A 13,883-nucleotide genomic window follows, 5' to 3' on the forward strand; every position below is an offset into this window, starting at 1 on the left:
TCTGGAAGTGACTTGTCAGCTCTGGGCCAGCCTGCTGGGGTGCCAGCCCTGGCTCTGCCTGTCACTAGCCATGTGACCTGGACAGTATCTTGGTGCCTTACTCTGTCCCTTAGAGAAAACTGGGCAAACACCAGGTCTTCCTCAGGGGGTGCCTGTGAGGAGTCAAGGAGTTAACACAAGTTCATACAGTTCGGACAAGAGCCTGGCACGGTGTGAGCACCACCTTGACCACTCTAGGCTTCCCAAATACCTGCTGGGTGTCTGGAAAGGACACAGGCCTTGGGTCAGTCACACCTGGCTGCAGCCCTGCGTGTTGGGGGCAAGTCCGTTCACTACTGAGCCCCTGATCTCACATCGGTAGGAGGGCAGTGATCCTCTGGGCCAGGAAGGATTATTAGAAGAATTAAGTAACACTTGCAAAGTTCCTGGCACGTGGCGTGAAGTCCATAAACATCAGCTGCTGCTGCTGTGAGGACAGTGCTGAGTATCTGTGCGAAGCTCAGTGTACTTGGCCATCCCACAGCAGGCAGCTGAGCCTTGGAGAGGCCAAACTCCGCCCATCCTTTGCACTCTCAGCCTGCTCCTCCTCCAGTGTTCTCTCCCTAAATGTCATCGCCATCGCCCAGCTGCCCAAGCCAGAAACAGAAGGAACGCTCACGTCCTCTCTCCTCCGCCCCCGCCACAGGCGGTCACCAAGTCCTGGCCCTCTCCAGCCTCCCCTGACCTCCCCGCAGGCCATCGAGCAGCCCCGATGATTCTGTTTCCTCATTTGAGCCAGCTCAGCCCTTTGTGTGCAGGGGGTGCATCCCATGGACCTCTGGCTGCGGGCCAAAGTCTTTAACCGTAAGAGCAAGGCCAGGCCAGGCCACTGAATCCCCAGGGTGTATCACAGGGCCTGGTATACAGTAGGCACTTAATAAATACTAGCTGGCTGGAGGACGGACGAACGCATGAATGTATGCATGTGCTGGCAGGAATAACACTAACGATAGCACAGGCACACAGCACCCACTACCTGCCCGGCCTTGTTCCAAGCCCGTACATGGATTAACTCATTTCATGCTCACAACAGCCCTATGTGCTAGCATTTGTTATTTCCACAGTTTTACAGGGAGGTTATGTAACTCACCCAAGGTCACACAACAAATGCTCAGCAGGGACTCAAACAGGACGCAGGACCACAAGAGCAGTAACCAATGAGAAAAGCTCCCAGCCCTGCTATGCTTACCCCAGGCACCTTCACACCAAGTCCTAAGGGAAGGCTCGAGGCACAGGGAGTTAAGACTCTTGCCCAAGGTCATACAGCTGTAAATAGGACTTCTTTGTTGATGAATAAATAGATGACCAGTTGACGGTGACTTTGGTTGGGGAGGGCTGCTCTCCTGGAGTCTTATTTCTGGGGGCCCTGATGAACAAAAGTTCTGAGCTTACGAGACTGGGGACCAGGCTATGGCAATGAGGTCACAGGGAAGCCTGCCAGTGAGGTGGGCGTCCGGCCACCAGCTCCTGCCTCCTGTCTCCTCAGGCCCTGGCTTCAGACTCTTGAACCCACCCAGGGCAGAAGCTTTCAACCAGCTGGCTGCCTGTAGGGCAGTGCCTCGGGCCTGCCAGCTGGGTGGGGTGAGAGAGACCGAGCCACCAGAACCCGGGGGGACACCCCCGACCTCTGTCGCCCCCAGAGCAGCTCTGCTTTGTCCAGGGCCCTGAGGGTGCTTTCAAACGGAAAAAAGGCTCTGCAGTCAAAACAACTTTCGAAAATCAGTGCCTTACAGGGATAAACACCCTTGTCAAGCAAAGTGGCCTTTTTGAGTCTCCCCTGGTGACATTCAGGGGCTCAGGAGGGTGAGAGTCTCTGACGCTGTCAGCCAAGTCCAATGTCAAGGCCACCCTGACCGTTTGTGGCCACAGGTCCCGGCTCCACACACCTGCCCTGGACGTGCCCCTAAGCTGGGGACCTGTTTGTCTTTTTTGGGCATTCGCCCACATGGCTTCTCATGACTGGAATAAAAAGAACCACCTATGACAAGCAACGTGTGCAGCGTGTCTGTAACCTTACTACAGACCTGTCAGGTATCATTATCCCCATCCTAGGGAGAGGAAACTGAGGTTCCGAGGTAAGAAATGACTCACCCCAGCACTCAAAGCCAGGTTGGTCTGACTCCAAAATATTTTTTCCGCTGCACCCCTGCCTACCACCCCCCACCCCACTGCCTCTTGCCCTCCTCACCTACATTCAAATCCTGCCCACATTCAGGGCCCGGCTGCTCTTCTAATACGCCCCACACCCAACTCGTTCTTACTCATGTTCCCAACCCACCCCCTGCTGTTTGTAAATGCCATCAAACACATTGCCCTTCTCCCATAACCCCCCTTCACCCTGCTGATTCCTTCATACTCTTTGGGAATCTGCTTGGGCGTCACCTCTTCCGGGAAGCCCTCCCTGGATGCCTGGCTGGGTCAGGAGCCTCTGGGTCCCTCCTCTGAGTTTTCCCCATCAGCCAATGGCTCTGTCTTGCGGTCATTTGCTTTTCTGCATCTCAATGGGGCCCCAAGTTGCTGGGAGCAGGGTCCAGGTCCCCTGTGCTCACCACTATATCCCGCGCCAGCGTGGTGCAAGACACACACTAGGTGCTCAATAAACATCTACTGAATGCGTGGCCTTGTGAGCGCAACAGGCAGCCTCCACGTCCACCTCCTGGCAGGTGCTGGGCACAGCGCACGTCCCGGCCGCCTAGCCCTCTCCCTGCCTCTCACAGGAAGCCTTCTCCATCTCCTCCACGTCTGTCCAATTCCCACCCCACATCTCTTTCATTCACTCAACACATCTTTGAGCACCGACTAAGCCAAGGTGGCGTGAGGGAAGCATTTGAAAGCGGAACACGGGAAGGGATGCATCGCCCTTCTTCCCCACTGTGCCCACCCCGTGGTGCTCACCAGCCACAGGGACACAGCGCACCGTCGGCTCCCGCCCCTTGAATGCACCAGGCTGGTTCTGAGGCACCATTGGCTGCCCGCCTGCCCACCTGCCCACCCTTGCTCGCCCGACCCACGGCCCCTTCCTCAGCCCCGGCCCCGCCGTACCCGGTTGATGAGCTCGCCGACCATGCCCGTCCAGGAGCCGTTGGGCTCGGGCGCCCCGTATAGCCCGTCCTCCACCAACCGCAGGCGGTAGCGGAAGCGCAGCAGCTCGGCCAGCTCCCGCAGCATGTCCACGCAGAAGCCCTCAAAGCGTTCGTTCCCCGACAGGGCCTGGAAGTTGGGCCGGCGCATGACGTACGGGTTCTCCTGGGGAAGCAGGAGAGAAGGGGTGGAGGGGTCAGAGACTGGGGCATCTGGGGGCTGGGTCATGGGTCCCAGGGCCCAGGCTGCAGCCAGATCAGGAACCTGCCCGCAGAGTGGAGATGACGGAGTCCTTGCCCTCATCCCCTGCTTACAAATGCTCAGAGTCGGTGGCGGGGGCATGTAAATTAGGAGGCTGGGATTAACATATACACACTGCTGTATATAAAATAGATAACCAACAAGGGCCTACTCTATGGCGCAGGGAACTCTACTCACATTTTGTAATAAGCTATAAGGGAAAAGAATCTGAAAAAGAATATATGTATATATACCTACATATATATGTATAACCTGAAACTAACAACACTGTAAATCAACTATACTTCAATTTAAAAACTAAAACTAAAAATAACTATCAAAACAAAAACAAATACTCAGAACCAGGGAAAAAACACAGGGACCCTGCCAGGCCCTAGCAGATCGCAGGAAACTGGTTTGATCTCCACCAGACAACCTCATCTCAAGCTCAAATGGCTACAAGGGAGGCAGGTAACTTGAATGAATCAGACTGGATGGAGATCTTGCCAAACTTTCAAACTTTTGGCTAAAACCCGCAGTAAGATATATATATTTTACTTGTAATCCAAGTCATACACATATGTCTGTGTGCTCACAGTTGCACACATGCAACTAGACTTAGTTCCACAAAGCAGTCCTTTCCCTTAAGACTATGGCAGAATACCCTGCTATTTTCCATCCTGCTCTACTTCATTTTTCTACACAACCAATAACAACCCATTAAACTGACTTCATGAGCCACCAAGGGATCAAAGAGGATCTGCCCCACCAGGATTTAGCTCCAGCCCAATGCTGCCACAAGGGAAGCAGGCCTGAGATGCCAGATGGTCCAATGTCAAGAGAATTTGGAAACCCAGGATGTTTTGTAAAATCTCCTGATTTTAAAGGTTAGCAACAGTTCAAATTCTAATACCAATTTTTTTTTTAATGCTTTGCAGGCTAAACAAACACCTGACAGTTTGCAATCTCTGGCCTACAGCTGTTTTGCTATGTTGATGCTTATTTCTGAGGGGTTTGAGCAAACTTTACCGACCCTTTTTGTGCCAAATAAGGACAAAAGCAGAGAGAATATTCCAAGTGCTAGTAAGACGAGGCATATGAAGATGATGGTAACAAAAGGGATACTTATCTTACATAGCTATTGTCTAAATGGTTGTTTGTACAGTGTCACTTTGGACTTAGGAATAAAACGAGTTAGGACTTAGGAATCAGCAAGAAGACCTTTGGCAATAATACCCATATGGTTACCATGTGGACTGAACACCTGCGAAGTACCAGCCCCTGTGCTGTGTGCGTTCTCTGGATTTTATCAATTTAATTCCTCACAGTGGGAATTCCCTGGCAGTCCAGGGGTTAGGACTCCATGCTTTCACTGCTGAGAGTGCAGGTTCAATCCCTCGTGGGGGAACTAAGATCCTGCAAGCTGTGTGGCGTGGCCATTAAAAAAAAAAAAAAAAAAAGGGCTTCCCTGGTGGCGCAGCGGTTGACAGTCCGCCTGCCGATGCAGGGGACACGGGTTCGTGCCCCGGTCTGGGAAGATCCCACATGCCGCGGAGCGGCTGGGCCCAAGAGCCATGGCCGCTGAGCCTGCGCGTCCGGAGACTGTGCTCCGCAACGGGAGAGGCTACAACAGTGAGAGGCTCGTGTACCGCAATAAAAAAAAGAAAAAAAATTCCTCACAGTGACCTTCCACGGGAGGTATCCTTAGACTCACTTTACACATGTGGAAACTGAGGCTCACAGAGGTCAAGTGACCTCTGCCACCTCTCATTCATTCAGCACAAAATTACTGAGCTCCGAGGTAGATGCCCAGTAGTTTGCAGCTCCTCCTGTCAAGAGATAGAGCGGGGCTTCCCTGGTGGCGCAGTGGTTGAGAGTCTGCTTGCCGATGCAGGGGACACGGGTTACTCCTTGGGTCTGAGCGGCCCTCGAGACTTGCATTGGACAACAGAATGCGTTGGAAGTAGTGCTGTCTGACTTTCAGAGCCTGGGCCCTCAGAGAGATCTCTTGGGACCCCAGTGTAAGGAAGCCCGGGCCAAGGACTTCCCCGGTAGTCCAGTGGTTAAGAATCCACCTTCCAATGCAGGGGATGTGGGTTTGATCCCTGGTCAGGGGACTAAGATCCCACATGCCGCAGGGCAACTAAGCCCACGCACTGCAACTACTGAGCCTGCGCACTCTGGAGCCCATGCGCCACAACAAAAGATCCCGTGTGCTGCAACTAAGACCCGACGCAGCCAAATAAATAAATTTTTTTTTTAAAAAAAAGGAAGCCCAGGCCAGCCTGCTGAAGGATGAGGGAGAATGAGTGAACCGAGATGTGCCGGCCAACAGCCCAGCCTAGACACCAGCTGAATGCAACCACGGTGAGCTCAGCAGAACTGCTTAGTTGGCCCACAGAACTGTGAGAAATAATCATCGTTATTGTTGGAAGCCTCCAGGTTTTGGGGCGGTTTGTTATACAGTGATGGGTACTATAAGGTACCTATAGACTAGATTCCAGGACCCCAACAAAGTCTCAGAGCTGAGGGGAGATGGGATGGAGGGAAGTCAGTGCTTTTCTCTCCCTCCCAAACCACATTTTCAAATCCAAAACTGTGGAACCAGGAATAGGAATGAGATAATACTAATAATAGCAGCAGCAGCTAGCATTTCTTGTGGGCTTGCTGTGTGACAGCTATTCTGTCAGCGTAGGAGGTCAGTATTATTACCTCTATTTGAGAGATGAGGACACAGGTCCCGAGAAGTGAAGTAGTGAGTGGCTGAGATGGACAAGTCAGGCCGAGTCCAAAGCTCTGCTCTTAAGCCCTATGCCAGACTAAACAAGAGTGGAGCTGGGAGAAGCTAGACACAGAGACGGGGGGGCCTGGCTGGGTATCAAAGCTAGAGAATCAGAAATCAAGAATTCTCTAGACAAACACCCAGTGTTAGAGCTGGAAGGTGCTCATACAGCCCTCTTGATGTACATAGGAAGAAACCAAAGTTCAGAGAGGTCAGGTGTTTTGCCCAAGGTCACACAGCTGAAGCAGGGCAGTAGGAAGGGGAGACTGGGCAGAGCTGGGATTCAAAATCCAGTTGCTGTGCTCTCCAAAGCCCTTGTTCCTTCCACCAGGCCAAGCTGACCTTCAAATTCAAGACTGAGGCACCTGGGTTCTGGATTTGGGTTTGAGGCCTCAGGATCAGGTGGGAGCTGACAGAGCCAAAAACAGGGACTGAGGCCTGTGAACAGAACGCTAGGTCAGAAAACAATGATCTATCACTCAACCCGCAGCCCCAGACCATCAGATCCAAGGGTTTTAAGAAGCCTCTAATCCAAGGTTTTCAGATTTCTTCAAAAAGAATCTTCTGCAGAAGCCCAGCATTGCAGACGGACAGTGGGATGTTGCTAAGTCTGATTCTAAGAACTCATCCTACGAATGGCTATGCACCTGTACACAAAAATGTAGGTCCAGGAGAATCATGGCAGCATTTCTTGTATCAGGAACAAAGACTGAAACAGCCTAATTTGGAACAGGTTAAAAAGATTATTGATGTCATCAAAGAATCCCAGGCAACTACTAAAATAAGTTCTATAAGATATATTCAGAGGAAAAAAACAAGCTACAGAACAACGTGTACAATATGCTCTCCTTTGTGAAGGAAAAAGTGGGTTTGGGCTCGTACATTCTCAGACATATCTGGGAGGATGGGGAAAAAAATGGGGGACTGGAGAGGGAAGGGGACGGATTTTTTCACTCCCCCCCTCCCCACACGCTTTGAATTCTATTTAGTGTAGAATTAAACTGAGTGCTACTTAATTCTATTTAATTAACTTCTGTCCTGCCCCCAGTTTAAAATATTAATATTAAAATATTTTTAAAATGTTAGAGATGATATTTAAATGCATATGGAAATGTAAAAGATCAAAAGAACCAAAGCAATCCTAAAGAAGAACACGAAAACTGGAGGATTTACCCTACTGGGTATTAAGACAATTTAAAACTGTGGTGTTACGAAAGAATGCTCAACATCATTAATTATTAGAGAAATGCAAATCAAAACTACAATGAGCTATCATCTCACACCGGTCAGAATGGCCATCATCAAAAAATCTAGAACAATGTAAAGCAATTATACTCCAGTAAAGATGTTAAAAATAAATAAATAAATAAATAAAATAAAATAAAACTATGGTATTTAAGACAATGTGGTATTAGAGCAAAGACAGACAAACAGACAATAGAATGGAGAGTTTGGAAACCCACACATAAACGGATACTTGATTTATGACAAGGGTAAGACTGTGCTGAAGGGGGAAAGAATGAACATTTTAATAAATGGTGCCATTCAATAAAACATCCATATGGAAAAAATGCATTCTGATCCCCCCTACCTCACATAACACATAAAAATCAATTCTAGGTGGAGTGTAGATCTAAATGTAAAAGGCAAAATTATTACATTTTCAAGAAACATATAGGAGACTAGCTTTATGAACTTGGGGTAGGCAGAGAACTCTTTTTTTTTGGCCATGCTGTGTGGCATGTTGGATCTTAGTTCCTCGACCACAGATGGAACCCATGCCCTCTGCCGTGGAAACGCGGGGTCTTAACCACAGGACCGCCAGGGAAATCCCAAGAATTCTTAAATTCTAAAAGCATTAACTGGACTTCCCTGGTGGTGCAGTGGTTAAGAATCCACCTGCCAATGCAGGGGACACGGGTTTCAGCCCTGGTCTAGGAAGATCCCGTATGTTGTGGAGCAACTAAGCCTGTGCGCCACAACTACTGAGCCTACTCGCCACAACTACTGAAGCCCACACGCTCTAGGGCTCGTGCTCTGCAACAAGAGAAGCCACCACAATGAGATGCCCGCGCACCGCAATGAAGAGTAGCCCCCGCTCGCCACAACTAGAGGAAGCCCGCGCGCAGCAACGAAGATCCAACGCAGCCAAAAATAAATAAATAAGTAAGTATGTAAATAAATAAATAAATAAAAGCATTAACCGTAAAGCAGGGAGAAAAGGATAAAATGGACTTTAGGAAAATTAAAAATCTTTTCATCAAAAGATACCACTGGGGGGACTTCCCTGGTGGTCCAGTGACTAAGACTCTGCGCTCCCAATGCAGGGGGCCCGGATTCAATCCCTGGTCAGGGAACTAGATCCCGCATGCTGCAAACAAGAGTTCATAAGCTGCAACTAAAGATCCCGCACGCCGCAACAAAGATCCTGCACTCAACAACGAAGATCCCGCATGCCGCAACTAAGACCTGGCACGGCCAAATAAATAAATAAATATTGAAAAAAAAGATACCATTGAGGGGAATTCTCTGGCTGTCCACTGGTTAAGACTCCTCACTTTCACTGCCGAGGGCCCAGGTTCAATCCCTGGTTGGGGAACTAAGATCCCACAAGCTGCACGGCACAGCCAAAAAAAATACCACCAAGAGTGAAAAGGCAAGCCTCAGAGTGGGAGAAGTTCTCTGCAATGCAGATTCCAACAAAGAACTTATATCCAGAACATATAAATACATTACAAATCAATAAAAAGGTCAGATATTCCAATTTTCTAAAAATAGAGAAAGATCTGAGCAGGGACTTCCCAAAAGAAGGTTCCAAACAGGCAATAAATGAAAAAGTGGTCACCTTCCACGGTCGTTAAGGAAATGTAAGTTAAAACTACAATAGGGTTGGCACCTTCCTATACTCAGCACCAGCTAAACTGAGGAGCGACTGGAATTCTCCTTCACACACTGCCAGTGGGAATGGGGAATGGTACCGCCACTTTGGAAAATGCTTTGGCAGTATCTACCGAGGCTGGAAAACTCCAGCAATTCCACTCCTGCAAATACACTCGACAGAAATGCCTATACGTGTTCACCGAAAGGCGTGTGGTAGTGTTCACAGCAGGGCTATTCACAATAGCAAAAGAACTAGAAACAACTTCAATGCGCATCAATTTGGTGGGTAAGTAAATCGCGGTTCGTTCATATAACAGGACATATACTGAGACTAAACTATTTGCAGCAACGTGGGTGAATCTCACAAACACGTGTCGTGCACAAGAAGGCAGACCAGAGAGAGAACATAGAATACGATGCCATTTATGTGAAGTTCAAAGCAGGCAAAGCTAACCTGGGGGGCGGTTAGAGACCAGAAGGGGCATATGGAGAGCTGGGGGTGGGAGAACTGGTCCCACAGGTGTGTTCAGTAATTGCAAATTCAGTGAGTGGTACACTTAACGATTTGTGCAAATTTCTGTATGCATGTTACACTTCTATAAAAATCCCTTGAAACTAAGAAATGTTAAAGTAGGGTGGGTTCTAGAACATTCCTCACAAGCTGCTTGCCTGGACCTTTTTTGTGAAGCCAGGACCCAATTCCATATCCAAGACTTCCTGGAGGGCAGTTTAAAGGACCCCGATCTAGTTTACCCCCTTCAGTTTATTATGAATATTTTAGTTCCCTCATTTTATAGGAGGAAGCTGGGGACAGAGAGAAGAGACCCACCCAGGTCACAAAGTGTACAGACGGCAGGGCCAGGCCTAGAACGCAGAAGCGAGGGCTTGGAAAGAAGCAGAAATCGACGTGGTGTGGCACAACGTAGAAGCATGTGGGCTCTGCCATCCTCTAGTTGCGCGATTCACATCACCTAACCCTCCTGCACCTTAGTTTTGTCTGAAAATCAGAGCTCACAATGGTACCTGCCTCAGGGCTGCCATGAACACCAAGTAACACCAGCGAAGAACTCAGCATACAGCTCAAAGACTCTGGCCACGATGATGGCTATTCTTTACTTTTTTTGGCCCAACTACTCGGCTTGTGGGATCCTAGTTCCCCGACCGGGGATTGAACCCCGGCCCTCAGCAGTGGAAGCGCAGAGTCCTAACCACTGGACATCCAGGGAATTCCCGACTGCTATTCTTACTGATGATGCCAGATGGGGAGAGAAAAGGGATTCACATGTGCTCAGCACATCTTCCCAGCAGGACACTGCCAGGGGGGCCTGCTGATCTCATGCCATCCTCCCACAGCCCTTCAAGGTGGGACTATTAGACCCATTTTAAGGATGAACGTATGGAGCCTAGAGAGTTGGATGACCTGAGGTCCAGGCAAAGCCAGGAATGCAAGTGAGGTCTGTCTGACCCCAGAGGCACCAAAGAGCAGGACGACATGTCCCAGTCTGATGAAGGGAGAACCTCTCTTGGAGGGGGCGGGGCCTGGGGCTTGAGGAAGGGCCCTGCAAAGCCTCATCCCCTGGGGCACCTCTCCTGCACCCCCAGCTTCCCTGAGGGACCTCTCTCGGTCTTGGCACCAGCCCGCCCTCGCTCAACTCCAGATGTGTGGGCACCACCCAAGGACAGCCCCAGCCTCCACCCCACCTGCTCCCTCCCCCAGCCCAGCCCATTAACATCCCACATCAGATCCCCTCCCTCCCCACAGTCCCAGACAGCTCAGGCCTCATCCTCCCCAACCTGGGGCGTCTCTCTCTCCTGCAGCCTCCCTCAGGGCCCCGCTTTTCTGACACCCAGATCTGGCCCTGCCCCTTCCTGCTTAACGGTCTCTAAGGACCAGGATAAGCATAACTAAGTTCTCCAGAGACCCTTCCCCACCTCTGTCACAGCACTCACCACTCCTCCATGTTCGTTAGGTGCCAGGCACCACCCCAGGCCCAAGGGACAGAGCAGGCAATAAGACAAGCCCTGAAAGCTTCCTGTCCCCAGCGCCCAGGTTGACTCACGTCTGAATCCCCAAGTGCCTGGAGCAGGCCCAGCCCAGAAACACAAGTCTGAAAATGTTAGTGAACGAATGGGCAGGTCCGGCTGTGCACACTGAGGCCACTGCCTCCGCATCTGATCTGGCAAACACCTCCTGAGGCCCCTGCTCCTGCGGTTCCTGTTGCCTGGAAGGCCAGGTCCCTCCTTCTCTGTGCACCCAACTCCTACACAGCTTCTAAAGCCCTGTCTAACACCACCTCCCCTGTGAAGCCCTCTTCAGGCCTTTGAAGGCTGAGACAGCCCCTCCTTTCTGTGGGGGTCCCTTATTACCCTGTGTGGAAATGATTGTGTCCAGGTCTGTCTCCATCAGACTGGGATCCCCCCTGCAGGGTCACTCAAGGATAGGGAGACCACGGGTCCACCTGGGACTCATTCCTCCGCCTCCAGAATATGTGTGAGGTCTGGTGCAGGGCAGCTTCAGTAAATATTTGTGGAATGAATGAGCAAATGAATGACTCCATCAAGAGAAGAATGAAGGTCAGGAAGAGGGCAACACTGGCTCAGGGGCCCTGGGGAGAACTGGAGACAAGTGTGGGAAAAGACTGGAAGCCCCCCGGGGTCACAGCTCTGCTCTCCTGATACCCCCTCCCTGACCTCCACCCCTGCTCCCCACCGAGAACCCCAGGAAGCCTCTGGGGTTGGCTCCACTCCCACACGTGCAGAGGCGCTCCGTCTCCCAGCCAGCCTGGCCTGGTCCTCAGGGCCCCTGAGTGAGGCTGTTACGAAGTGTTTGGTTTCCCGTCTGTAAGCCATCTGGCCCTCCCCCGGAGGAGGTCCACATTAGGTCAGGAGCTCCCTAGGGACAGAGGAAATAGCTCTGTGACGCGCTGCTTTCGGGGGGCCTCCGACGTCCTGTGGAACCTGTGTAATCCTCTCAACCTCAGCATCCACAGCTATCAGCCAGCCCACCTCACGGTGACCGAGGGGCTTCGCCCAGACAACGGATGCCGGCGGGCCAGGGACCCAGCTGCTCGAGGCAGCTTCCTGCTCCCCAGGTCCTGTGCGTCTCCCCTCCCTGGCCTCCTGGCAGGAAGCAGCAGGGTGCAGGGGAGAGGGCAGGGGCTTCGAGCATGTCACACAGCTCCAGCAGGGACTCGCCCTGTGACCTGTTTCCTTACCTTCAGAAGGAGGAAGATAGGACAAACCTCACCGACTAGCTGAGAGGTTTAATGAGTGACACCTGCAAGGGCCTAGCACCGTGCCTGGTGCAGAACAGGTGCTCCATATATCCTCGCTGACCCACAAAGGCACCTCGGTCTCTGTTCTGGTAAAATGCAGGAGTGACACTCCAGGGGCTACAGGACCATCTCCACGACTGGTGCTCAGGAAGGAGAGGACTGGACATTCAGAGCACAGTGGTTAAGACTCGGGCTCTGGAGACTCAGAGACGCGGCATCCATCCTGGCTATGCCTTATAAGAGACGTGGCATTCGTCCTGGCTATGCCTTATACTTGCTGTGTGACCTGGGCAAGTCGCTTTACCTCTCTGAGCCTCTTCAAGATGGATATTACATAAGTTGGCATGTGTCAACACACTCGGTGGGCAAATGTGACAAAATGACTGCTCTAGCAATGGTGATTTACAGCGGCCTACCCTGGGCCAGGCGCTGCAAGAGGCGCCCCGCCTGTGCCGCCTCGTGGAGTCCTCATGATGCCAGTCGTTCCCATCTCTGCCGTGCATCGGCAGGCTGGCAGCACCCAGGGTTGGACCTGGCTCTGATGGCAGAGTCTGTGCCCACCGCTGCTCCAGCAGCAATTAGGCTGGTGACGTCGCGGCCACAGTCAGGAGTTGTTGGGTGCCTGGGTCACGTCCCCACTGGTCCGTGTGCCGTGCCAGCCCAGGCATCCCTCCTCCTCACTAGGCACTGCTCAGGAAAGGCACCTTCATCTACCACCTGTCCCCACAAGGGCCACTCACCAGGATGGTCGTAACCACCAGCGTCTTATTGGCTAGTGTCTGCGACAGGTTGATGTCCAGGGTGGTGGCGTTCATCGCCAGGGTCCGGTTGGAGTACCACACCCCGATCTGAGGCAGAGAGGGCACTGTCAGCACAGGCCCTGCCTGAGGCTGCCTCAAGCCCTCTGGGCCCCGCCCCTCCCTGCCCCGGCCCCCAGCTCCATTCAGGCTCTGGCATCGTCCTGGGGATGCTCACCTCACGGTGGCCCTGCCGAGACTTCTCCAGGATGCGCAGGGTGTAGTTGGTCCTCTGCCCTTTGCTGTTGAACTCGACCCGCCCAGTCAGCCCGTCATACTCTACCTAGCAGGGCGGGAGGAGGGCAGAGGGAAGGGTGGCAGGGGCCCAGAGGGGAAGAGACAGAGATGGAGGAGACGAGAGAGGGAGAGGGACCAGGAAGGACCACAGTTAAACGAGTAAGACAACATGCCAGCAAACGAGAGGAGATGGAACAAAGAAGCAGGGCAAGGGCAGCGCAGACAGGCAGAGGAAGGCCGGGAGAGGAGAGACAGACGGGAGAGTGAGGCCCAGGGAGAGCAGGAGATGGGGCCGGGGTCGGAGGTGGGGGGACAGGGCAGGGGGGATGGACACAGTGAGCACCCCCCTGGGAGGCAGGCTGCCACGCCACCTCGGCCCTCCCTGCTCCCGGCTCACCATGCGCAGGTAGTTCATGAGGCTGGTCCCATGGGGCCAAATGTTGGCCGACGTACAGGCCAGCGGCTTCACACCGATCTCCTGGCTGCGGTTCAGCTCCCGGACGGCGCTCACCACCACGTGCACGGCGTCGAACATCAGGGCAGCTGACAGCT

General features: G+C 52.2%; 1 protein-coding gene across 2 annotated transcripts in view; it reads right to left on the reverse strand.

The window, feature by feature from the left end:
* GRIK5 (glutamate ionotropic receptor kainate type subunit 5) overlaps positions 1-13,883 on the reverse strand; it is a 52,809-nt gene that overhangs the window by 22,818 nt on the left and 16,108 nt on the right. For both annotated transcript variants that reach the window (XM_024768555.1, XM_024768554.1), the window contains 4 exons: positions 13,729-13,881; positions 13,273-13,377; positions 13,038-13,145; positions 3,082-3,285 (listed from right to left, as the gene is read on the reverse strand). In XM_024768555.1, the coding sequence (XP_024624323.1) occupies positions 3,082-3,285; positions 13,038-13,145; positions 13,273-13,377; positions 13,729-13,881 (570 nt within the window). The remainder of the gene's footprint in view (positions 1-3,081; positions 3,286-13,037; positions 13,146-13,272; positions 13,378-13,728; positions 13,882-13,883) is intronic.

Source organism: Neophocaena asiaeorientalis, unplaced genomic scaffold (genome assembly GCF_003031525.2).
Source record: "Neophocaena asiaeorientalis asiaeorientalis breed wild unplaced genomic scaffold, Neophocaena_asiaeorientalis_V1.1 scaffold629, whole genome shotgun sequence".
Classification (NCBI taxonomy): domain Eukaryota; kingdom Metazoa; phylum Chordata; class Mammalia; order Artiodactyla; family Phocoenidae; genus Neophocaena; species Neophocaena asiaeorientalis.